The 26,329-nt window shown below is 42.5% G+C and overlaps 2 protein-coding genes across 6 annotated transcripts; one reads left to right on the top strand and one right to left on the bottom strand.

Moving 5' to 3' along the window:
* Positions 1-2,434: 2,434 nt before the first annotated feature.
* Positions 2,435-7,698, bottom strand: atp5f1d (ATP synthase F1 subunit delta). The gene is made up of 5 exons (XM_044200061.1): positions 7,461-7,698; positions 6,526-6,679; positions 5,396-5,484; positions 2,766-2,895; positions 2,435-2,567 (listed from the first exon to the last, which is right to left on the bottom strand). The coding sequence occupies exons 1-4, from the start codon at positions 7,575-7,577 to the stop codon at positions 2,773-2,775; spliced, it is 483 nt and encodes a 160-aa protein (XP_044055996.1). The 5' UTR covers positions 7,578-7,698; the 3' UTR covers positions 2,435-2,567; positions 2,766-2,772.
* An 854-nt stretch (positions 7,699-8,552) lies between these two features.
* On the top strand, positions 8,553-24,821 carry cbarpb (CACN subunit beta associated regulatory protein b). 5 transcript variants are annotated; one of them, XM_044199983.1, is made up of 11 exons: positions 8,553-8,709; positions 9,757-9,930; positions 10,849-10,921; positions 12,281-12,429; positions 14,111-14,172; positions 15,484-15,646; positions 16,039-16,210; positions 16,650-16,796; positions 17,262-17,499; positions 18,101-18,290; positions 20,002-24,821. In XM_044199983.1, exons 3-11 carry the CDS (start codon positions 10,874-10,876, stop codon positions 21,524-21,526), a joined length of 2,694 nt encoding a protein of 897 aa, XP_044055918.1. In that variant the 5' UTR covers positions 8,553-8,709; positions 9,757-9,930; positions 10,849-10,873; the 3' UTR covers positions 21,527-24,821. The 5 variants fall into 5 exon arrangements, with proteins under 5 accessions (XP_044055918.1, XP_044055921.1, XP_044055919.1 ...); XM_044199984.1 differs by having other exon boundaries at positions 8,562-8,705; XM_044199985.1 differs by lacking the exon at positions 8,553-8,709 and adding an exon at positions 8,761-9,359.
* The last annotated feature ends 1,508 nt before the right edge of the window (positions 24,822-26,329 follow it).

Here is a 26,329-nt window from a genome sequence, read left to right as displayed (position 1 = left end):
TTAGTTGCTGCCCTAGTTTTGTATGACCAACAATCTAAAACCCACAGATTTTCATTTCAAATTCTCACACTTCTTGGCTTGAACACTAAATCGAATAGCATAATCATTGACGATCATTTTGTGTTGATCGAGGAACTGTTTCCATTCTACACCACTACATGTTTGAGCTAGCGTTTAAACTTAAAATGGCTTAGCTGTCTGTGACATCAAAGAAATTCATGGGCGTGGCCTCCTTTAAAGCTGAAATCTCACAGAAGAAAACTCTGCTCTACTATCATTTCAGAACAGACATCATCCTAAATATGATGATTCACATGGGCTGGTCTCCTTTATTCCTGCTATGGTCGACTCAGTAAATACAGCCCAATGAGCTCTCACAAAGCTGGGAGCTGCTTTGTGAGAGAGTACCACTCAAAAGATGACACCACGGATTGTCATAGCATGCATCATGTTATTCTCTCCTGGGTGCAGACGGTGCAATATTGTAATTACAGTACACGGTCATCCATGGGAGATAGATGGTGACTTATTATCACAGGCTCATCCGCCCTGAAACATCAACGAGTGGCTCTTGACTAAGGGCTCTCACTGGATACTCATTGTACTTTATAAATGTACAGCACTTCACTGCTTCTATATCAATGTACAGCACTTCAGCACTCGGGTCAGACAGTCCGTTTATGAGACACTGACTTCATTAGGCTGTGTGGCTGAGGCAGCTTGACAGCTCTTACTGGAAACAGCTGGGAGAAAAACTTAAACACTGAAAAGATGAATTTAATGATTTCAACTCTGAATCATTCCTCGTCACTAAAAATGCTCCACCAAAAACTAAATCTTGACATGCTACAGACCTACAAGACTGGCTCCTCAATTACAGTATCTTCTTTTCCAGAAAAAGTAGAAACATCCTGCACTCTGTGTTTTAGCTACATGACTGCACACAAACTGAGAGAACAGAACGTGCACATGGAATGCACATTTTCTGCTTTGCCTTTTGACAAGTGGCATTAAAAGCGCGGAGTAGGAAAAAAAAAAAAAAGCAGGAATAGAGCTTGGTTTCAACATCCCCTATCATACATCTGGATTAAAGAAGTGGTGGTTTTTGATACGACCGTTTCATCTCAGTCTGTCTGAAGTGTTACTCGCAAGCCCCGGGGCTGACGGATGAGTGACTATGAGTGTGTATTGTTTTTGAGTATGAGTGTGCGTGTGCGTGTGTGTGTGTGTGTGTGCAGCTGGGACGAGGAGGGTTTGATGAAAGAGAAAGACAGAGTGGAAAGGAGAACAGAGAGCAGGATGTGTGAGAGGTGTTGAGAACTAGGTTTTTTATTAATGGATACTGACCTGAGTCACAGTCTGCAAGTCTCCACAGCACGTGCTTAATCAGAGGAAGAAGATATTTCAACCTGTTTTGTAACATCTGACAGTTATAAAACATGGTGTTATTTGTCTTCACTGATTGCAGAGGTATATTTGCTTTATGTACTGGAAAAACTCTTCCTGTTTTCAAGTGAGAAGTCAGACCTTAACGCAGATAATACTGCTTTAAAAACATGTAGCAGTTTCACTATGGACATTAGCACAGCCATGAGAGCATTTCTGTGTAAACACTGGTACTTCTAGTGTACTTACACTTGTTAAAAGGCCCTCAAGAGTTTTGACATTCAAAATAAGCCGGTTGTGGTTTCAGCTCTGAAAACCTCAAGTCGGCACGTGAATGAGGTCAACGCCTCCTGGAGCGAGTCGGAGCTGAAACCTGTGGTTATGAAACAAGAGAAAGGCCCAGTTTTCCACAGGATGGGGAGTGAAGGACTTTTCCTGGCTTTGTCACAGAAGCCTGAGGTCATCACTCATAACAAACAAGCACTGCCAACAGGCAGTGACTGAGGGTTCCTAATAACTCCAACCCGCAAGTGGGCTTGCGACCGTAAAAATGACTAAGCTTTCACCAGATACAGGACTTGGTACACAGCAATATAATTTAAAAAAAAAAAAAAAAAAAGAGGACCCTGCTTTAACGAGTTATCTTGAAGGAAATGACACACAGCAGTGGTTCTGTGACGAATGTAATGTTCATTCTCTGAAACTGTGGTTTGACAAAATGTAGAATAAAAATGTGATCAACTGATATGATCTGGTGCAAAATATAGCCGATATCTGCTGCCACCAAGTGGCAAAAACACTCACTACATCGCAAACAAACCAGTTCCTCTTTGTTTGGGTTGACTTTTCCACACAACAAGTCTGCTTAATGAGAAAAGCTTTTCGTGAAGACAGTGTGTGTGACTGCTATCATGCTGATTAGCTTTACTTTACTTATGGGAGTCAATTAGACTCAATTGTCTGTGCATTGAAAATACTACATATGATCATCATTAAGTAGCAAGAGAGGGACAGATTTAAAGAAAACACTACAAACTCCACCACCGGGTAATTCCAAATAAATTTATTTTGTAATTTTATCCACTGTACAAAGCAAGCATGGAATCTTCTGGACACTGACGTGACTGAGCTGGAAACACAGATGGACCATTGATTTCCATCAAAGAAACAGAAAAGATTACCTAGAGGATGGGGGAAAAAACAGTGACTCAGTTTGAGGAACACAATACCTAACACAATGAAAGTGACCTCTAATTTCTTGTCAAAATTTCCATTTTTAAATTATATTAACAACTGTAACTACTCATGCATCATTATCCTGTTGGACTAAACTAATTAACAGGACATCAGATCATGGTGCAGCAGCTGAGGTGTCGTACCACAGGTCTACTCCAGAGCCTTGACGATGGCCTCGTTGGCCTCTATGCTGATCTGAACTTCTGCCCTCGCTGCCTCGTCAGATGTGCCGGCCAAGTCAGACTGGGCCTTCTCCAGGTTGGCTTTGGCAGCCTAAAAATAGACAGAGAATGAGAATGTGTACAGAACAGGAAAGCAAATGATAAAGCCCACAATTCAGATTTTGCTTTGTTCACATCCTCATCATCTGTTACCTAATTTACTAAAAGAAGCCTCGATCAGTTAAATTATCCTGTTATTCAAAAAAATCACAGGACTGACAATCAGGGCAGGAGAAGAGCCTGCAAAGCTCTACTCATCCTAAAAACGCTTTGAGGCTAACCGATGTAAAAGTCAGAATAGCAAGGCTGAGCAACAGCCAGTCAAAAGTGGGGTGTAAGACGAACAGAGAAAATCCCCACTGCCTCTCTGCTCAAAAAGCTCCATTTGTCACAGTAGTGATTAGAAACGAGAAATGCCAAACATAGCTGGAAGTTAAAGGTCTCCCAGTAGGGATTTGACACATCTGCTATAACTCAACAGTGACTGACCTTTCCCTCCTTATTAACAGCGTGGGCCCACGTGCATTTTCACTGCAGAGTGGAAGACAACGAGGAAAAAATAACTCATTTACTGCTATGAAGTCAACTTGACAGTGACATTGGCACTGCCCAAGGTCAAAGACAGACACCTCTGCAGCGAGTGCATAATAACGCAGCCTAGCATTAACAAGACTGACATTTAAACAAGGACTCAACACTGAAGTCCTACTGCAACACTGATCATGTGGATAATCATCAGCTGGGAGGTGCTCATCAGCACGGAGGATCACAATGAGAGAGGAAACAATCTAGTGCGAGTTCAAAGAATGAGCTCTGCTGTCAAAGATCACGTCCCTACTGGGACACAAACCAGGGTGAACAATCAGTAAGTATGCATGCCTCAACAAACTAGATATGGACACCCATCACACAAATGTCATTAAAACATAAAAAGATCCATAAAGGACTGACAAACACACACTAGACAGACATTGTGATGAAATAATTTGTCAACACTGAGTGGTCCCTGCTAGTTGTTAAGAGTGAAAGTACAAGTAGACACCTCCAATAATTTCACATTCCAAATGTGGCAAAGCAGACATCTCATTTTAGAAACAACAATCTGACCAAGTGTGACAAAACGAGTGACATTCGGAGCTTATATTTCAAAACTTCTTTGTACAGTTTGTGACAGAGATGTACTTCACATGTACTTTGAAGGGAAGATACTGACTAACATTTTGAACTGATAAAGAATGACATCAATCCTGCAGGTGTAAACCTGACACACACACATACACCATCATAATATCAAAGGAGAAATTCATCTTTCTGTGTGCACACTTCCACAGTGGACTCAAAGTTCAGAGCAAACTGCAGAACAACATAGGTGTTCTGGATTAAAGACACTCAAGGACACCTCAGGTACAAAGATAACTGCTGCTAGGTCTGTGCTGCTCTATTTTTAAATAGAACAAATGTGGAAAAAACAATCCAGCCTCTGTACATAACTTATCAAAGCTCTATAATTTAAATGCAATGGACCAAAGGAAATAAAAAGTTCAAATGGGTTTCCCAAAAAAGGATTTAAAAATAACACATTGTACTAATAATCTTGCTTGGTGAGTGAACACAGTTCATAAATTTCATTCTGAATCTCAGTCCTCAAGTTCAAAGGCTGTGTCCCTACTCATTAAATGCCACAAATATTGATCCCCAGCATTTCTGGGTACCTCATTAAAAATATGTAGGATAAGATCAACATAACCCATTACACGGTGTATTATAAGGACATCAATACCAATATTAGTTCAAATCATTAAATACAGGCAGATGGCAAGCAATTATAAGATCACCGGTACAATAAAACACTATCCAATCAATGAATCCTGCATTAAATACCTCTTTTGTGAAACCTGTGTTCAGTGTGTTTTGAGACTGTCAAGAAGGTGTTTATTCTTCTTATATTGCATTCATTTTACCATCCTTCATGTTATTGTGTCCTCCCCTACTTTTCTTGATTGATTTTGATATTAAATGTCATTTCATGGATATTAGACTGCATGTGAACTCACGCTAACTCAGGCCCCAACTCTACAATGCAAACCTTTTATCATGAAATTTTCTGTCAAACCTTTCCTCACATGTAATTTTTATTAAACAAAGATGTAGTCTCCGCTCTATAAACTCATCATGGGTGGATAAATGTAGGCTATACAAAAAGCAAACACATTCAGTAGTGCAGATAGATGTTTTCTGTAGCTTCCAACCGTATTACAGTATGCAGAATCTTAGATTATGATTTTGATAAATGAATTTATCTTGATACAGTAAAAATCTAGAATCTAAATTGAGAAAGTGTTTGCAGATAAAATAAGATATTATAAATTGTAAATGTTTTCGGCTAACGTAGTGAATAAAATATGACAAATTAACAATTTTGTAAACTGTATTGTAAAATACAGTTGACAAATTCTTATCATCTCATGGTATATATGGTCACGCTGCCCAACATTAGTGCAGATGCTGCTCTAGTATGTATGCAAGTGGAGTGATGTTGACATTATACTCACAGTGATGTCCAGCTGGTCTAAAGGAACAGCCTCCTCAGCCAGCAGTTGCACTGAAGAATCAGCGTTGACTGTTACTGACCCACTGCTCACTGCATGTACACACACACACACACACACACACACACACACACAACAGTGTAACTAAACATGCCAACATACAGTCATCTTCACTGTGTTTTATGAACAATGCAATGTGGATTATAGAGCCAGGACGTGCTTCCTCAGGATAGCTTCTGTTCCACAGTGTATTTTCATCGAGGGTTTCTTTCATTTATGTGAAGAGCTGAAACGTGATACTTCTATTCGGCCAACATTCTAAGCTTAATAGGCATCTTGAATTTGTTCGAGAAAAAGAAAAAAGAAATAGGAGCTTTATACTTTAATATCCATCCATCCATCCATTTTCTACCGCTTGGTCCCGTTAGGGGTCGCGGGTGACTGGAGCCCATCCCAGTGACTTTGGGCCTTAGGCAGGGTACACCCTGGACAGTGGCCAACTCGTCGCAGGGCTATACTTTAATATAAATATTATTAATTTGTTAGCATTACATAACTACAGCTTCCATACGTCTGAGACACAGACACACTGTCAAATGCAGGTGGACAGCAGAGCTATTGACTAGCAAAGCTGCAAATGACTTAGCTTAGCATATGGAAAGAATATCATTCATCTTGTTTCAGCTTTTCCGAAAGATCAATGATAAGCAGTTGTATTATAAAATGTGGGGCCTACTCTGAAAGTGGTGTACAAGATGTACACCAACTTCTCTAGACTTAGACTGACTAGACTGATCACTAATATCTTTGATGACTAGTCAGAGCAGATACTGACATTTGAATACTTTGGAAGTGGCACATTGGAAAAAAGAAAAGACATCAAAGTGAGATGGTTCTTATTATACATAACTACTGTGAGAATATAATAGATGGTGATCTGATATTTTGATTGACTTTTTAATAATGTGTAACAAGGCATTATTGGCTATTTGCCTAAACAGAGATGCCACTGTTTGGTGGTGTTACACTTAGGAATTCCTAATTCATTTGAAGAGCAGGAACATTAAGTTGAGGCCCTTAGGGCAGGTTTGACCTCAGTCATTCACGTTCGTCTTTGTAAAGCAAAATCTTACCAAAGTATTTGACAGAGGAGCCATCATCGCTGATGACTGTGACAATACCAGGCCTGAGCACCTGTAGAGTGGGCACGTGGGCTGGAAGGATACCGAACGCACCAGTAAGTGTGGGCACGTCAACCTGTTTCACACTGGCCTCTTTGAAAAACACCTGGAGAGAGGGGATGGAGAGATGCTTTAACTGACTTATGGACTGCCCTGCAACTGTTCGACATTAACAAAGAGTGACAGATCAAAGACGCAGCTGCCAAACTGTAAATGGTAGAATTTGTAATTGAACAGTGAGCTATCAGTAGCCATTATAGCATGGTCTGTCATCTTTCTGTTTACTTTTTATGCAACATGATGCATACGTTTCTGTTGTTAACATGTATTTATTTTTTTATCATTGGATCAAATACATCAATGCAGCAGAATGGGAGGTAAACATGCAGCACTGTGTGGAACTAGACTAAATTTAGTAAAACACGCTTGTAGTACGAGATTTAACCACTGACATGAACCTCAAGGTTAGAGAGCTCTGCATTTAAACACACTCTTGCTGGTGCTTCACAGTAAACTTAAACTTAAGCTACTAACACACATTTTGCAGACCTAGAAAAGAGCATTGCTTTAGTGGTACCGTTTCTAAAAGTATATTTTGCCACGCAAAGACAGTGAATGACAGCTAGGTTAGCCATCGTTAGCTAGCTAAGCTAAACCCTTTACTGACAGTGCAAGCTCTAGCGCTCTATCTGAACTGCATGCGTGTATGAACTACAATACTATGTGTAGCAATGATACCAAAACCATGCATTAGTACAAAATTGCTAAATGACCCCCGGCAGACTTTTCTGCAAACTGAGACGGTGCAGTTCAACGAGAAACTAGTTAGCCGCATAGCTAGCTGGGCCCGAGAAGCCTGGCCAATAACGTTGACGTTCGCTAGCTACCTGTGTCGGGGAGGCGAAAGTGAAGGACATCTGCGGGGCACCGGTGACGGCCTCGGCGTAGGAGCGAGCTTGCCTCAGCACAGGGAGAGCACGGCGGAGAAATCTTGCTGCCATCATATCTGAAAATCAGATTTTACTGAAGTACAAGTGAATGCCAGAGATCCCCAAGCCCTTGCGTGAAGGCAGTCGGTGTGCGCTTGGTAGGACAAGGACGTTGGTAACCTACCCAGAAGGCTTTACGTTGGCGCAGAGGATGCAGGGTAGTGTAGTGTTTAAAAAGAAAGAACGAGGAAAAAAAAAAAAATTATATATATATATATATATATATATATATATATATATATATATATATAGCCGCGCAGTAAACATACATTAGGTTAGGCGGTAATTTAACATCTTATTAGCAACATATTAAACCCAAGTAAGTATAATTTTGTAGTCAAAGAAACGTAGCTTCAGACACAGCCAAACAGTGTCTATTTCAGCCACTGAGTCGGAAATCCCTTTCAGTTTTCATTGTTGCAGGGTTTACATAGGAAAACGTTTTGGGAACAACATTTAGGGAAGAGTAGCCCATTTGGCAAAACGTTTATGTCCCACATATTTTTCGTGTGTGGAGCATAGACTGTATAAAAAAAAAAGGTATGAAGCTACTGAGCAGCACACACCACCACCAGTAGATGGCGCCAAACCCATGTGTCAAAAGCTAGGCTTTGCCAGATGGGGGCCCACTATTCTGGTCTGGGACCAAGTTTTTGTTGCTCTTATGTAGGCTATGTCACTTGTATGGTGCTAAAGCTGCCCCCCCCCCACACACACACACACACATACAGACTAACAGACTAGCTTCACCATTTTCCCCACAGCTGCAAGCGAGTGAATGTCTATAACTAATGTAAAATAAATCAATAAACGAAGTAGAAGAGCCTGACAGTTGCAAAATGTATATAAAAAGAGGGACATATAGTTTACATTCATTGAGACACTCAGGCTTTCCTGGCACCGACAATGTCTGTGACGACTAACTGAGCATCACGCTATTTTTGAGCGAAACCCTTCAATAACTCACTTTACCCCACTCCTTGCGTCACGTGGTGCGCCTCTGACTGGGTGGTGGGCGTGTCTTAAACAGTGGGGTTTCATTCATAAATACTTTTAGCTTTAAAAGCCACATTAAAGTGTCCACAGAAGAGTTTCATGTTATTGGCTTCGCCCCTCCACCCCTTCATGGACCAGGCTAGTTGAGTAGGTGAGTGAAACCTTTGTCGCATGCCTGCTCGGCTGTTTGTGCAGCCAATTCAAATCGTGAGCTACCTTCTCTGTCGGTGTCACCGGACTGATGAAAATAAGGCGCCTGTGAAATATCAAGATGGCATATTTATTAACCTCGCTGCGCTGGTCGGAGTATAGCTGGTTTTCATCCATTTTAAAAGTTTACTATCGGTTTCATTTCATCACGTAATGTGATGTGATTTTCGTTTTCTAGCAAAAGATATTATCAGCTAAACCTCCATAAGCCAACAGCTGCCAGAGCCAGAGACGAAGCTCATTATTTTGTTCCGGGGGAAAAAATATTGCAGTACCGAGCAATAAGAAACGGGATGCTTTCTTTTGTGCAACAGTTTCTCATTCTAAACAGGGCATTACAAGGTCCAAAATGAACCATTACAGTTCTACTTTGTTCTAGGCAGGTATTGTGTGTATTGGTAATTATGGGACGAGATATAAAAGGCTACTCGAAGCGAAAACGATACACTGTATAATACCAATAATGCAGCTGGCATAGAGCGAAATTTTGTAAAGCATGACGGGATATGTCGTTGCTGGGACAGCCGTGTCTCACCATCTGCTCAGCCATTCATCAGTAGAGCAATCTTCAGGGTTTGCAACACCATAGAAGTAAGCAAATTTAAATAAAGTAATATACTAAAAATATTTTCATAGCTTACTTTTATAAATATGTATATTATTTATTTATTTATATATTTATTTATTTTTCTATTTTTCTTACAGCCTAACAGCAGAGGAAAGGCAGCCAAGTATAACTAGATCCGCTTTCATTTCTATCTGGTTATCAAACTGTATTATGGCATTTAATAAATACAGTGAGGCAGTTTTAGCTTTTCTTAATGTTGTGAGAATTCTTCAAAGAACGTGTTCTGAAGTATTTTTCTATGATCTATGATCACTACTGAAATAGAGGCCTAGTCAGTGATCTTTGATGTGCATCTGTTGAATGCTCATATAATGTGAAACTTCTCTACACAAACCAATCCTTCTGCTGTATGTTTATCAGCCATGCAGCACTGCCGTCCTGTTGCTCCGAGGCCAGCGGGCCAGCCCTGAGGGGGGAAACACCGCTGCTCAGGCTCAGTCGGCTGGAGGTGGCTGAGGATGCAGCAAGGGAGCTGAGGAGGAGACTCCTGACACACACATCCAGAGCTGCTGCTGCGCACTGCCCTCCATCAGGGTAAGACGCTGGGCTGGTAGAAAGCAGGATGTGGTACAGTACAGTACTGTAAAGGAAAGCATTCTGGTCACAGCCTGACGTGTTTCCCGTAACAGTTTTCATGCTTGGACGGTAGACGCAGGGAGTTAGACAGGCTGGCAGCAAAGAGCTCGGCAATAGCTTACAGGTTGTGGTGCTGAAGTTGAGTGCTGCAGTGACTGGCAGGCGAGCAAGGAGTGCTGAGTGCTGCTGGCATGTTGCTTATACCCTGCTGGGTGAGTAGATCTGTCCATGGTGTGAGTGTGTGTGTGTGTGTGTGTGTGTGTGTGTGTGTGTGTGTGTGTATGTGTGTGCGTGTGTGGGCGTTTGGTGCAGCAGTAGCAGTATTAATGGCTATGATCTGTAAGAGCAAACGCATAGCAGCAGCAGCAGTAGTGGAACTCAGCTGCTGGAGCCAGTGTTTAAGTAAGAGTTGGTTTTTCTCTCAGTTCTGTGTGTATGTGTGTGCGTGGGAGGTAGATAGAGAAGCTTGAAGTTGAAGTGGAATTATGGGTGATGATTTACAGCCGAGATGCTAGCATTTGCATCTTCTGTGGGATTCGACGCATGCGCACAAACACACGCTGTACACACATACGTTTGGTTTCTGCTTCGTCTTGCAGTCTTTCGTGGTTGTTAGAGATGCAACAAGATCTTTCTGCTGCAATGGGCATCTTCTATCACATTATATAAATGATCATTTGCTATGTTATTAGACATCAGACTTTATTCTATGAGTTCAGAGAAGTTTTGTTTTATGTTTACACGTACGGTATGTCCGGATTCATTAACACAGAAAAAATGCAGTATCTTTGGTGGCTGACTTGGTGTTTTGATGAACGGCTCCAGTAACAGGCATTTCCTCTGTGTGTTTGTGTGTGTGCATGTGTTATCTCTCAGGGGGACTCTCTAGTTGGCCTGGACAATGAGCAATGACTCTACCGTCTGGAACATCCTACCAGAAAACTCCACAGTAAGTCTGCCTTTCACCACTGGCTTATTCTCCAACTTCCTGTGTGTGTGTGTGTGTGTGTGTGTGTGTGTGTGTGTGTGTGTGTGTGTGTGTGTGTGTGTGTGTGTGTGTTTTGCGTCCAACTCACCACCAGAGCCATACTTTACCTCATATTCTCTTCTGGCCGATTGACTGGCTAATAGAGGACATCCTGACCTGGACCTGAAATAATTAAATCTCTGATCTAATCTCAGCTTTAATTTCCCCTCGCAGAGAAATTACAATGTGACGTCAGAGTCTAGCGCTCATTAACACTTGCTGTGTGTTCTTGTTCATGGAGTTCAGCATAACATTCCACCTATAAGATCATCGTTCTGATATATCCAAAGTCTGTTATCTTTACATAAGATGAGTGGTTGTCATGTCACTCTGATACTCTATAAAAGAACAAAGCCTGCTGTTGTTCTCTACTCTCCCACTCATGTTGCCATCTATCATTTTATTTGAGTTTCCAATTTAATCCCTGTTCTGTAGCCTACATGGGCACGAAGAAACTTACTGGAGAAACACGTTTTTGTTAGTAAAATTGAACAAAGAAGCAAAATTCAACAATTTTTGATGAAAAAAAAATGTAATAATAACATAAATCCTGCCAAATAAAATAACAAAAATAATTACTGAGATGAAAGAAGAAACTAAAATACGTAAAATACGTCCATAATAGCTTTCCATCTGCCTTTTGTGCAAGCTTATTGGGGAGATTGAATAAAGTTTTTCCAATCAATGAAGAGGAAGAGATTTTAAGATGTCTCCTTTTATTGAAGAATGTTTATCCTTACAAAGCCAACTGAGTATTGTTGTCTGAAGCAGTAAGGCCTAAGGTACTCTAGAGACTATACCAGTGCTCCTTGTGTGGTTAATTCACTCAGCTGCAGTCCTCCCTGTGAGAGGTTTCCCATAGCTAAGGTACACTGTAGACAGGTTAATAGCCCTGGCATTTATTGATTAATTGTACTGTTGCATTTATAGATTCACTTTATGCAGGCTAAATCAATCGTTTAAGCTGCATGGTGTTACTGGGAAGGTAAAACAGCTGCACAGTAAGGTAGGCAAATCTAGGCTGCAGTCGTGTCAGGATGGCATTTCTCTGATTACAAGAATGGCATACTGATGGTATGTCCCTGTATCTATTACAGACATGTGACTTCTGGAGCTGAACTGTCCATATTTCATAAATGAGCTAAATAGCAAGACTAAAGTATTGTGTCCGAATTCAAATTTGAGGCTTTTAGAAAAGAAAACTTTGACTTTGAGTCGAGAGTAGAGGTGCGGAATTATCCATCCATCTAATTTATCTTTGCCCTCCTCTGTCTATCTCAGGAGATCCCATTCGAGGCTGAGGTGCAGCAAGATGGCTATGTGCTCCTCCGGGTGATCCTCTCCATCTTCTTGGTAGGAACGTTGATCTTCATCCCTATCCTCCTCATCGCCTACCGTCACTGCTGTCGAGCAGGGAAATTCTGTGCCAGGTGCGATGCTAAAATTCTTTAAATTACATTTAGGATTTCAGCACTTCATGTGACACCATCATCCAGAGCGACTTATGAAGAGTTTAGCAGTATAAGCTCAAACTCCAGAACACTGTAAGGAACCAACAGTAAGGACCTATATAAGGGGTGGACTTAATAAAAGCAGTGGGTGCACAATTTAATAACAAGAGCACTGTAATAAATGACTTTATGGAGCCTGTGATGCTCAGATTTTATTTAATCAAATTTTGGAACTATTTTACATCCTTGAAAATTTCCTCAAACCTAAATCGACTCCACTGCTACGCAGGTTCAACAGAAGATTCTTTGCTTTACAAAGGTAGTTTAGTCTGCAGATCCAGGTTCGCAGGTGCTGTTTTTACTGTCGCATGAAAGCACACGTGTGCACACACACGAGAACACACAGTTTGTTGACAGACAGAGTCTACTCCTCCTGAGCTCACATGCAACTAATATTTAGAGACAGGCTCTGGTACTTACATTGAATGTTTATACTTACATAATAGATAAAGCTCATCGCAATTGCAAATGAAGCTAACTACTTCCTGTGGAATTGTCCAGTTTGCTCCATCCAGTGAATCCCAAACCCATCATCCGTATGATTCCATTAACAGATGGGATTCATCTGTGTTTATTCAGCAGTAACATGGCTACCCTCGAGACACTTTGTCCCTCTCTACAGCAGCACGCATCATCAAGTACACTTGAATATATGAGAGCACACCAGCTAGATGCAGATAAACAGAGAGCACAGAGGCTGAGCCGTGAAAAGGAGAGGCTTGCCGGGGGAGAGCAGAGGAGAATCGGGCAGACTGGTACAAATGATGAGTGTAATGAGATTTCATAGCAGCCATCGGCTGTGATTAATCTGGTGTCTCAACCCAGCCCCGTGTGCACTCAAACTCACACACACACACACACACACACACACACACACACACACACAGTATGGGGAAGCGGGAGCCACAGAGGAAATGAAAGACAAGAAGAAGCACAGATCTGGGTGCATGGAGAAATCCCTCAAGTCACTTCACACTCACACACATAAGCACACACCTGCTCACTCATAGCTCTGCACAAAGAAGTCAGATGGAGAGAAATGACTGGGAAGAGCTTTCGGATTATTTTTTCTGCCTCATAAAGTTAATTCTGTGATTTAAGAAGCTTGTATGGAGGATCAGCAGCAATTGAAGATGTTGAAACGTGAAGGTTTAAAGACAAAATATACCAAAAGAATAATATAAACTCAATCCTCCAAACAATATGACCTCTATTGGTCATATTAAAGATGAGTGGAAACGTGCAATTCAATAAAGCACCATGCTTTATCAGTTCAAGAGGTCCCCTGGCCCTGAAGGTTATCAAGTTACTGGCAGTGATTTAGGCCCTCATTGATTATACAGCCAGGCAGGCAGCCATTTAGACAAACATGGTCTTGTCCTTTATAGTTGTCTCATAGCTGCATTTTTAAACCGTTGACCTGTATGTGTATTTAAACTCATGCTGAACAGAAAGGTCAAAAAGTAACCCAGCTGATCATAAAGCCTTGCACTGTGGTCGCCCACGTGGCTGTCCGCATCAGTAGGGTTCGACAGATGAAAGACAGACTTCAGGGGTAATCATGTCACAGCATTGATCTGAATGTTTCTGTGTGCCCCAGGGCCAGCGATGACCCCGAGAAAACCAACACCACCTACATGGAGGAGTCTCAGCCCACCCATGGTAAGAGAAAAATGGACAAAGAGGAAGAAATGGAGGGAGGGAGGGAGGGATAGGAGAACAGATAAAAAGGCAAGTAAGTGAAAGAGGGAGGAGTAATGGAGACAGGCAGACTGGGAGATGGAGGGATTGGATTGATGGAAGTAGGGATATTTTTATCGCGTCAGCACAAATGTGTAATGTCTGTTCCATTAAAATATTGTGATCTCGACCTAATTAGCTTTGCCATTCCTGGAATGCATTTTGACATTTTGGGACCAGTGAATGCACTCTGTCTCCAATGAAAACAATTTATTAAAACTAAAAGGCAGTATCAGTTTGGCACCAAACTGCTTTTGTAAGGCTTTTTTTTCCAGTCAGCAGTTTGTCATATTACCATACTCATCCTCCGCAAAGGTGTCGGAACATCAGATGCTTCGCTTCAGTTATACAGTCAGTGTTAATATACAGTATAGCAGACATGGGTTGACTTTTTAAAAATAAGTTTTGGGGTATTTTATGCGTTTATTACACAGTTGACAGTCGAAAGCTAACAGGAGATCAGTGAAGAGAGATGGGGAATGACATGCAACATGCAATTCTCCAGCTAGACGTGAACCGGGAACTTCATGGTTCATGGTTGGTGCCCTGAACCCCAAGGCCACCAGGGCACCCCCACTTATGGCAGACTTTAGCTTGAGCTCGTATAATATATTAGATGAAACATCACCTATTACGTGGACCAAAGTGCACATACAAAATGAGTTTTTTTTACAGCCATGATGGAAGGTCTGTGAGGCTGTACTTAGGCACAGTGGTGCTTTGAACTAAATGATAATGTCCACATGTTAACATGCTCACAGTGACTATGCTAACATGCTGATGTTTAGCAGGTATGATGTTTACCATGGTCACCATCTTAGTTTAGAGTGTTAGCACGCTAACGTTAACGCTGGCATTGGCATTTGTGGGTATTTGGTTAAAAACATTGGACAAATTAACATTTTGACTGATCAATCCTTTAGATTATGTTTCACTGAATGAGTGAAAATTTTGACACTTGGTGAAGAGTCAGGAGATCATCACAGTCAGTGGCTTCATCCTCTGGGGACCATGATTGTTGTTGAGATATTTCAGTCTGGACCAAAGTGGTGGACCAACAGACCAACCTTGCCATCCCTAGAGCCACACTGTTTGCATGGCAAAAAACTCCAATGACATTTACTTTAAATAAATCACAATAAAACAAAAAATCTTTCTTTGCCATCACCTCTCACTCTTCTACCTACCTATCTGTGTGCCTCCTCTGTCTCTTTCCTTTTGTGTCTCTGGTAGAAATCACAATCAGGGTGGATGAGTCAGACTGCCTGTCAATGGCCAGCACTCATGACCAAGAGACTGAGCGCTTCCTCTCTACAGGCACCACAGGCCGTCGTGTCTCCTTCAATGAGGCTGCTCTCTTTGATCATGGAAAGAAGGCCCAGGAGAAGGGCCGCAGGTCAGAAAGCCAACGCATACACACAAGCCCACATTTGCAAATCTCTATGACTTTTATTCAGTGTTCAACTCGCATTAATGTCCATAAACTCCAGCTATCTTTTACTGCCTTCTGAGATCAAAGGATGTACACATTTTACTGTGTCCATCTCACTTCTATGTTAGTTTATGCTGTGGACACAAAGAGCTCTCACCCTTTCTCATTATTTCCCTGCCCTACTTTTCTCTTAAAGCCCTGAGCCTGATATGCAAATTCTTCAAAAGGAATTATTCCGTGGGGCTAAATGCAGAGTTGCTCTGATGGGTTTGAAGTTAGATAGAGTGTGTGCAACATGTGTTTCATCTTGCAAGGGTTTTATAGCTTTTTCTTTAACTCTATGTTGTTCACCCCAGGTATACTCTGACCGAGGGCGACTTTCACCACCTGAAGAACGCCCGGCTCACACACCTCCACATCCCTCCCCCAGCCCTCAAGATAGTCACTATCCACGAGTGCGACTCGGCCGAGAACAGCATCACCATGACAACGTGCCCTGTCACTAAGTCAGCACTTTCCATCTTCCAGGTGACAGCCTTTAACCTGCTATTAGTCCTGATGCATCATTAGTCTTGACCGGGGCCAATTAGAACATCAATCATTTGGGTCAGGGCAAGAAAATGTATCAACCTAATGTACCCAAACATGTGAATCATGAATTTCTCTGCCTGCTCATTTCAACAGGCTGTGCAGATTGATTTCCTTTTTAGGTGAGGCTGTTCAATCACTGGTGCTGGGCTGACAGCTGGAGAGGGAATCTAGACTTGATTTGTATTCATAGATGTTACCTAAACATGACAACAAACTTTGGAAGTGGAGCTACAGTACTTACTGTAGTTGCCAACACAATACTATCGTACAGTTCTGAATAACTGGATTAATCAACATAGCTTTGCAGAAAACATGCATGTTCAACAATTGTTTAAAAGGGATACAAGTGTAATTTTGTGCTTGTGCTTCCCTGCAGCCGATGCTGTGCCCCCTACCACAAACAGCGTTGACCAGCCTGAGTGTCAATCCCAGCTGTGCCCTCCCTGGAGATGCTCTCAACTCTGTGGTGGACACCAGCTTCAGTGAGAACACCATTGCTCTCAGCACTAAAGAGCCAAGCTCTGTAAGTTACCTCCAACCACTATAAAATATAGAATATTTCACATCAAGTGCTAACTAATTGTCACAGTTATGATGAAGATATTCCTAAATTTGACATGTCACACTGTGATTGTCTTGCTGAAAAGCCACACATTAAAAAAACACAAGTGCAAATATCTCACAAGCACTGAGCGTGCATACAAATCACCTGCAAGAGCTCAAGTTTGTTGAGTTAATTATTTGTAGAGTGTTGCATTTTCTTAAGATAGTCACTCAGTACACCAACCAGCTATTCAGCCAGCCAGTCAACCAGTGACTCATCCATGTGGACATTAGAGGGTCATGTAGCCTGAGGGAGGACCAACAAGAGTGATGGTTGATGGGTAAACAAGAAAGCCCGTGTGGAGCATCACTGTCAGAAGGGATTATATACACACCGCTAGTCTTGGCAGGTTTTCTTTCTGACCACGTTTCCTTCTCTGCTCAGATCGAGATGATGGGAGCGGGGCCCCGGGGCAGAGGCAGCAGTGCCAGTGTCGTAGAAGGGGCCGCGATGGGGTGCGGTGCCCCTCCTGCAGGCGGCGGTGCAGGAAGCCAGGGGCCCGTGCTGCAGTTCTTCACTAAACTGCGGCGTCATGCTAGTCTGGAGGGGGCCAGTCCCTACTTCAAGATCAAGAAATGGAAGCTGGACAGCAGCCAGAGAGCCTCAAGTCTGGACACCAGAGGTAATGGATCCTTGATGGTGTAGAGTATATTTCTATTATATTATTTTTAGAAACAATCTGTGCCAATACAGCACGGAAGTGCAACAATTCTTTGTAGTTCTTTGTAAAAAATCATAACCGAGAAAATAAAGTTATAATGTTAGCAGTTTCTTTCTTAGGTGTATTTTCTCTGTTTATTTCTGTGTTAAGTTTTTTTGGCAATATTCTCTCGTGGTAAACAGACAACAGTTAAGCAGGGGGCTCCAGCAACCAACTGTGAGATGCCTTTTGCCTGCTAAGAGTCAGATATACACACAGACACACACACATACAAGACAGATGGCTCAGTGACGTAAAGTTTGGTCGTTCCAAGTCAATTTGAGCCCCTGAGTAAATCCCCCCTGCCGATCCCCTCCATCCTATATACTCACACTTCTCCTTGTGCCTCCCCAGGCTCAGTCCTTCTATCATACCAAGGGACCAAAAAAAGATCATAAAATCCCCTCAGAAACCTCAACAGTTGATGGAAGCTTTCTCCTGAATTACGTGTCATTTCACTCCTGCCTGCTGTTACACAACTTGTACAACTCACTGCTCTTTCCCCATGTTTGGTGTGAGCCAGGCTCTCCAAAGAGGAGACAGTTCCAGCGCCAGCGAGCCGCCAGCGAGAGCATGGACCAGGACGACAACGACTCATACCGCATAGACCTCATCCAGTACATTGCCCGCACCCAGGACATCACCTACTGTCCCACCCAGCCCACTACACGCCTCCTCTCACCTCCTTCCACACCACCCCCCTCCCTTGGCAGGTATCTTTAATTCCCTTGCCATTCATCCTGTTCACTGCTTTGCTGCCTCACACTCATTTCTTTACTATAGCTAAAAAATGTATGGTAATGATATACAGCTCTGAGTCCCAGTTCTTCACCAGTTTGCCTGAACATAAAAGTGTGCTTTTAGAAACTGTGTGAAATATCATTGCAATTGTTTTAACATGCCAGATGAGCAGGGATACAGGACATTCAAATGGCAAATGTCAGTGTCAAGAAAAATGAACTGTAAGTCATTGAAAAATATAGAAAATCATGTTTGAAAACTGTTGTTTTGAAAATTGTTTTGCTATGAGTTTTAATTAGATTAAAATACATCATGCTGTGTAACTGTAAGTACTATCTAACCACAGTCTGATTTGTATGTAATGAGATCCATGTAAACAAGAGTTCATTCAAAACCAATGTCATGATTTGAAGCCAGATGTAGGGGATTCCCAGAGTGCACTTTTTTTAGGAGAGTGGAGTAGAGAATCGGGACGCAGGGCTTATATCCGGCATAGGAAACCATTCCATCGCTGACATGGTCTGATAATGTCATGATGTCCGCAAAAGAGCAAGGGTCACTGCGATTTTGTTATTTTAAGTTTGCAATTATAGCAATGCAGATTTTGCCAAATATTAGGTTATGCAACAAAAATAACCAATCTCCCTAAGTATTTTCTTACATAACCATTTATTTTCCTTGCTGAATATTAGATTAAACAGTATTTCCTGTGTATGTTTTCAGATGTTTGTTGTTGAAAATAAAAGGAATTTCCTGGAAGCTGCCGTGAGTTCAGAAATGCGATGATCCTCGTGCTCATTTACAGTTTATTGCTACTGATATCACTCAAGTTATGTTTCAGCAGGGGATTTCTGGGAATTTTTGAGCACACATGGCATCAGTATTCAGCTAATGGCGTGTTTCCACTGCATGGTATGGCTCGACTTGACTCTACCCTACGCGCTTTTGGTACCAGGTACTCTATTTCGTTTTACACTGCAGATAGTACCCCCTCAACGTAGGTGGGTGACACTGCGTGAAACTGCCTGACATCATCTTCAATGCCATTACCCCCTTCACTTTTCCAGCAGTTGAGAAACAACACACAGGAGCTTTACTTTGGTCTTGAGAAGCTGCAGCCTTTATTTACTGACAAACTGTAACCAACACAATACATTTACTGTTAAACTGACAACTTTACTGCTAACCTTTTCCTCTGCTCCGCTCACATTCACTGTCTCTCTCTGCTCACTCTCATTCACTCAACCACACACTCACTACGCACACAAAAAGGAGCTACGCTACTCTTATGATATGGAAGGGATGGTGTTCTTGATATGTCTTTGTTTGCAGTGTTTTCACCTCACCTTTTAGTATCGGCTAAGCTTGCTTGGAACCCCGACTGAGGTGATACCAAAAAAAGTACTAGGTAGTATCCACAATGAAAAACCAGCGAGTCGAGTTGAGCCGAGGCATACCATGCAGTGGAAACACGGCTTAAGTTCAGTTTAAGGACATGCAACAGCAACCATTGCAAGTCATGGAAATCATTCTGTGCACTGTGAACACAGCCCTGTCTGAGATGAATGTGTTATTTAGGTAAATGCTGACACTTGTTTTGCGTGTCTGTGTGTTTCTCCCCTTCCTTCTCTCCTTATTTCTTTCACATTATCTCATCTCTCCACACCTGTGTGCACACTACAGGGTAGAGGTAGAGGTGATGGTGGAGCCCAGCTGCAGCCATGGAGGACCAGGGGTGATTGGCTTATCCCCTGATCCCCAAGATGAAGCACTGTCACTGGCAAGAAGGGAAGGTGCGGTCCCTTTGCAACCCCTAGATCCCCAGGACCCCCAGTCACTTTACAAAGACATCTGGACCCTACGTGCAACACTGGAACAGTACGCCACCTCTGACCAGAGCAGCAACAATGACAGGAACTCCGTCTGCAGTGATGCTGACAGTGTGTGTTCGCTGGGCGGACGCACAGAGACAGAAAAAGGCGGGCTCCCCAGCTACCCGTCCCAAGATTTAGGTGATGAGGCAGAGGGTGGAGAGGATGACAAGGACATTTTGATGTATGTGGATGAGAGGTTGGATGTGAAGGAGGGAAAAAAGAAGAAACAGGAAAGCACAGAATCAGAGCGAGGGGGCAGCGACGGAGAAACAGGGACTCGTAAATTGCTGCAGATGGACAGCGGGTATGCCTCGATAGAGGCTCCATCCCGTGGTCCGGAAGACCTGCGACTGTTTGGGAACATCAATGGCAGCCCCAAGGACAGAACAGCCCATGAGAAAAGGCACCACTTTACCAACGCAGGGCGAACTGGCACTATCGGCGAGAGCTTTGAGTCTCATCTCTTTGAGGAGGAGCCAGAGGAGGAGTTGTTGTTGGGTGCCAGTGGAGGAGTTTCCATAGAAACAGGTGCTGGTTCACTGAGCTGGTTCCCATACGGTCAGATGCTCACACCTCGAGAGGCTGCACAGCCTTCACCTCAACCGTCAATGCTGCACCGGCGAGACTACAGCATAGATGAGAAGACGGACGCCCTCTTCCATGAGTTTCTCCGCCACGACCCTCAGTTTGACCAGCAGGAGTCGCCGCTAAGGAAGCACCGGTCCCGAATCCACCTCCGCAAGCAGTGGCAGCGCCACAAGCAGTGGAGTGACCCTGGTGTCAGACACTTCCAGTCCTCTTTTGACAGACAGCGGACCCCACTACGGAGGGGTGATAGTGTGAACTACCCACTGGACACAAGCTACCACATCACGCTCCCTCGCATCGTCAGTGCTCCTGACGAGGAGACCAGCGACGGGACCGGTAGCACTCCCGACACTCCAAAGGTGGAGCCTACCACTACTGAGAACGGGGGCAAGGACAGGGAGCAGGGTGTCACTGTCAGAGACACTGAGGAACACACCTCCTCTCCTCCACCACCTCTTCATCCCTCCGTCTCAGAGATAGATGGAGGGCTGGGTGAGCACCATGACCCTCAGGAGGACGGCAAACAATCTGGACTCCCTCCCGAGCCCCCGGACGAGCGCTCGCCCCATCAGCTGCCTGACTCCTCAGGCTATGGCCCGCAGACCACCACAGCAGAGCTCACAGACAAACTGACTGCTAATCTGGATGAGAGGCTGTACATGGGCCTTCGCAGGACCAAGGACACAGCCACTGAGTGTGTGACGGTGACAGCCACACACGCTTCTCCGGACCACAGCCCAGTGTAGCAGGGCTCCAGTCGTTCTCCTCGTCAGCCTCACTCCTGCTGATACACACTTTTCTTTCTGTTTGATTTGTCTTGCCTCAGTTTAAATGTCTCACTGTATACAGCTTAAATGGTATGCTTTATATCAAGCCATAATTAAACACTTGTTCATTCAGATTCAGATCATCTTAGATACAGTTGATCCACTTGAAATGCAGCCAGTCTGTCTTCATGCCTGTTAACATTACAAAGTTGTTCAATGTTGGCATTTTACATCCATTGAGGAAGAAAGATATAATTCAAAATAATAGATGAACAGAGTTAACATATCAAAAATCTTTTTTTGTGTGTAATAATTGTTTCCTCATTAATTGTTTCTGTGTGTTTCTTTCCGTCTCTGCTGCTGTCATTCCTGTCTCTGCTCTTCAGTATGAATAAGTGAAGCTGAGGGCCTTCACACTCATTGGTCCACTGTGAAACCAGGTGCTATTAGACAAGTAGAAAGTTAAAATTCGGGACGCAACAGTTACACTGCTAGTCCCATAATCATGGATTAGTGGAAAATAAGTGGCTGTATCACTATTCATGAGCTAAAAAATTATTTCAAATACCATAATTAATCTATCAGTTATATGAGGCATACTTTACTTTACTTTACTTTACTTTGTTCACACTGGTTGTTTAGATCACTAGTTCCCAACCTATGGGGGTCCCAAGAGAAGTCTGAGATGATTGGAGTAATGAGAAAGAAAAGATGTATATATTTCTTTTACACAAAATTACAGTTATTTTTATTTAGTTTGGTTTTGTCCTAAGCAGTCAGTAGTCAGCATGGAAGCTTTGATAGCGATTGCTAGGATCAGTTAATATTTTTTAACATTGATTGATGAAATATGTCGATATGAGAGTTGTTATTTCTATAAGTCGACAACCTGTACAGCTACGTCAGTCTCATCCGTGCTTCCATTTTTGTGGCCATTTTAGACATTAGACATTGCTTGATTTTAAGCAGCCACAAGCCAAAAAGGTTGGGAACCACTGGTTTAGATCGAATAACACAGTTAGCAAAGGCCAGAAAAGTTTCCCCCATGAAGTGTTCTTCTGAAAAGGAAGATAGCCTTTGATTCTCCTCATTGAGTGTCTGACTGGTCGTGATGTTTGTTGTTTTTTGACTGAAAATGTTTCTCAGCTATGTGACAACTGTTTTTGTTTTCTGAGCTGTAATATATTTTTGTACGTCTGCATTGCTTAAATGACAATGAAAACTGACAGTGTGGTAGGTTTGAAGGGGACAGGTTCTGTGCCAACAGACAGAGCTAGCAAACCAGATAGCCACTAGCACTCTGGTATGATGACTCCTTATCAGTCACAGACAGTAATTTACAACTCAATAAGCTATGACTCTAAGTACTCTAGGCATCACTGACATGACTTCTGTCCTAACAGGGAGAACAAACTCAGTCTTGTGCACAGGTTTACAGCCATGAGGTGGGCAGTTACATTTAAGCTATTAGACAAGATGGCTGCCGTCACAGACGTTTGGTGTTTATTGAATTTATAAGAAAGGCATGCTTTCTTGTGCATGGGGCTCACAGAACAGGCTTTATTTGTCCGCATCTGACATTCTTGTTTTCCCCTCCTCTTCCTTTTCTTCTCCTGATAAAGTTGACAGTGCTGTAGAGGCCTCCCTTGGGGGACGAGGATTCACTTCCTGTCAGCTTATAAAGCCAGACCGAACAAAGATGTTATTTGTAGTTAAGTCCTTTACTTTATTTATTTCTCTTATTTGGCTTCCTCTGTGCGATTAAAACTAACCGGGACTGCCATTCAAATGAAACTCCAACAGCAGGGCAGCTGTGGACAAAGAATGCAAGTAATGGCCAGAATTATGTTGAAAATCCATTTTTGCTCACAGATCTCTGCTTTAACACCCCGAGCAGTAGCAGCAGGTTGATTGTAACCCAGTTTCACTCGTAAAATCTTATTCTCAGAGGGGCTGTTGGGCTTTCCGACTCTTCCACGTGCAGTGAGGGGAGCCACTGCAGAAGATGGTGTTGAATATTAATCATAACAAGAGGATTTCTGCCTTTCATCCCCTGGCCCCCTATCATCATTCTTTGAGGCTTTTACCATGCAGTAAATTGAAAGGACTGAATAGGAAATCAGGGGAAAAAACATTATCCCCCCTCTCTTTGTTTGGGTGTGATGATGATGCTCCTCTCCAGCGTGCCCAGATTAGATCTTTCTCCACTGCGTGACAGGAATCTCCTTTTGTGGCTAAATGAACTCTGAGGCTGAAGCTGCGTTCCTCATTAGGAGAGAAATGACTGAGATGAAAGGAGGTGAACTCAAATAAGGAGTAGAGAGGGTAGTGATTTTTTTTTTGCTCTCTCCTTTATTTCATGTAGGCCCCGTCTCTCTCTCTCACACACACACACACACACAACTTGAACCATTATTTCACCATGAATAAACACAATGTGCTCTTGCACAATTTTGTGCAATCAAATGACATTCTTTTTATGACCGCGCTAATCAGCTGAAAGGAAATAAAATCCCCCTCTCAGTTATGATGGAACTGATGCGTCCCTGATGATAGTAATTATTCAGCAAATTCTGACAGGTCTGGAGAAAGGGGAAGACCGCTGCATTTCCCACAGATCAAAAGCCAAAAATTGCTTAGAGCTGAGTCAGTATGAGATGATGACAGTACAGCAACCGCAGCAGTTGAAAGAAAATGGCCATAAGGGTTGATTTCGAATCCGTACATTTGTTCAAAGATTAAATCTTGCTGTGTATACAAGCACAATGTCACGGGAGCTAGACCAAATCGATGTCCTTTATTAGGTTTAGACAGATACCATATAATTGGGGACACTGTGGTAAATGGTGTTTGTATACTAACCAGTAGCCTGTCAAATGCATTGATGCATAGCTGTGTGTAGGTCTGCATGAGAGTTAACATTTTAGTACAAATCTTAATGTTTTCTCAGACTTACGGTACAAAATGATCAAGTCCATAGTTAATGCTCATTTGTTTAAGGCAGAAGTCGAAACACTGGTATAACTAGAGATTTTGTACTTTATGGAATCCACTTTTAAGAGTCATGCTAGGATGCTGTAACCGAAAGTAGAAGTATTTCTGTATTCCTTGCTTGTTAGTAAACTGCGTAATTTCTCAAAGAAAAAAAAGACGAGCTTTCTTAACAACTTTGCTTTTGTTGAGCCAATTCTTTTGAGCCTTGAGGGACCAAATCATAAAAAAAGTGTTATTTTAGGGTTGTTTTCCAATCTGTGAATAAATGAATGAAGCAAAAGTGTTTCTAACTCGCCTTATTTCAAGGGAAGGGTCGTTAATGAAGGCGTGGGAACAGATCGCAGATAAGCTTCCCTCTCATGAATCTCATTCCATTTTTCTCTGTTGCTTAGGCTCATATTGATTTCTTGTCTCTGCTTATCACCTCCTCCAAATTAATTGGAGAGAAAAACCAAATCAAGCCTGTGATCTACAAAGGGAACATCTCAAATGTCTGCCTTCTTCTTCACACATTATAATCTATCCCACTGGTCTACGCTTTGAACTGCAGAGCCAAAGTTTAGAAGAGAGCTAACAGAGAAATATAGCCACACTATGAACCTGCTTTACCCTGCTAGATTCTTGTTTTTTTATATTAATCAAAATGTTATAATCAGTAATGTTATAATTATTTCTGTTGAAACTGAATGAATTGCTGTACAAGATTTCATGGCAATCCATCCATTAGTTGTTGAGATATTAATGGACGGACTGGTTGACAGACTGGCATCGCCATCCGTATAGCCACCCCGCTCATGAGAAGGGAATAAGAGAAATTCAGCATTATTAATCAACAAGATTTAACACCTAATAAAAGGAACAATGACTATTACAATAACTACTGGAGGCACAGCTATGTATAAATGTGTGGGTTTGATCTCAATGTAAAAGTGGACTCTTTTGCATCAATCTAAAACACACTCTCCATCGAGCTGAGATGGACGGGAAGTGATGGGCACAGATTGATCCAGGTTAATGCAAAGCCTGACTCTTCCTGTACAGTAACGGGCTTGTCACAGCAGAAGCCACAGATCGCCTTATCAAAGTCTGGAATACTGCCAACCCACCCAACAAAACGATACATCAAAGTCAAGGTGAAGCGAACTGCAGAGCGTTGGTGGATGAGATGGAGGAGACTGCAGGGAGGAGAGCTCACATGCTTATCCACCTGATGAGTCACGGATACACAGCAGGCATGCATGTAACAAGGGCTGAAGTGATAATATGTCAGAGCCACATGTGCTTGTGACCAAAATACTGTAGTAGTTATAATTCAATGAAAAAAATAAACAGACAAAGCAATAAGAAGGCAAAAACATGTTTTTCCTGCCTCAAGCTGTGACATTTCATGTCATTTAGTCACTTAAAAAAATAACATTTTCATAACAGCAAATGTATTGTCCTCTATGAAATAAGTCAGTCTACTGATTTAATACACATCACTTTGCACCTATACTGATTGCAGGGGGAACAATGCAGTCTAAACAAGCTACATTCACTCAGTGAAGGGTGGTGGGTGGGTGAACATGAGGCTTTGGGGAATTTGACATTGAGCTTTTATGAAAGAGGGGTTTCAGACTGCCTCTCTGTGTTCGTTTCACTCTTTTGCATCATCCTGTGCCTTACCTCCATCACTCTTTGTTGTTGTCAGCCAATCGCTGAGCTACACACCTCAACAGTCAGCCAGTTCGGCGTTTGTAGAGGGGGTTCCTTCAGTATGTGAAGGTACGTCATCGTCTGTGCAGTGTG

Source organism: Siniperca chuatsi, linkage group LG6, assembly GCF_020085105.1.
Source record: "Siniperca chuatsi isolate FFG_IHB_CAS linkage group LG6, ASM2008510v1, whole genome shotgun sequence".
Classification (NCBI taxonomy): Eukaryota; Metazoa; Chordata; class Actinopteri; order Centrarchiformes; family Sinipercidae; genus Siniperca; species Siniperca chuatsi.
The sequence above is the reverse complement of the archived record's forward strand: the minus strand, read 5'-3'. Positions and strand labels throughout refer to the sequence as shown.

Coding starts and splice junctions, on each gene's coding strand:
- cbarpb (XM_044199983.1), top strand. CDS start 10,874: ATGAGCAATGACTCTACCGTCTGGAACATCCTACCAGAAAACTCCACA. Junction 16,211..16,649: donor CAGCACTTTCCATCTTCCAG/GTGACAGCCTTT, acceptor GCTTCCCTGCAG/CCGATGCTGTGCCCCCTACC. Junction 18,291..20,001: donor CCACCCCCCTCCCTTGGCAG/GTATCTTTAATT, acceptor TGCACACTACAG/GGTAGAGGTAGAGGTGATGG.
- atp5f1d (XM_044200061.1), bottom strand. CDS start 7,577: ATGATGGCAGCAAGATTTCTCCGCCGTGCTCTCCCTGTGCTGAGGCAA. Junction 6,680..7,460: donor CTTTCGCCTCCCCGACACAG/GTAGCTAGCGAA, acceptor CCCTCTCTCCAG/GTGTTTTTCAAAGAGGCCAG. Junction 5,485..6,525: donor CTCCTCTGTCAAATACTTTG/GTAAGATTTTGC, acceptor GTGTACATGCAG/TGAGCAGTGGGTCAGTAACA.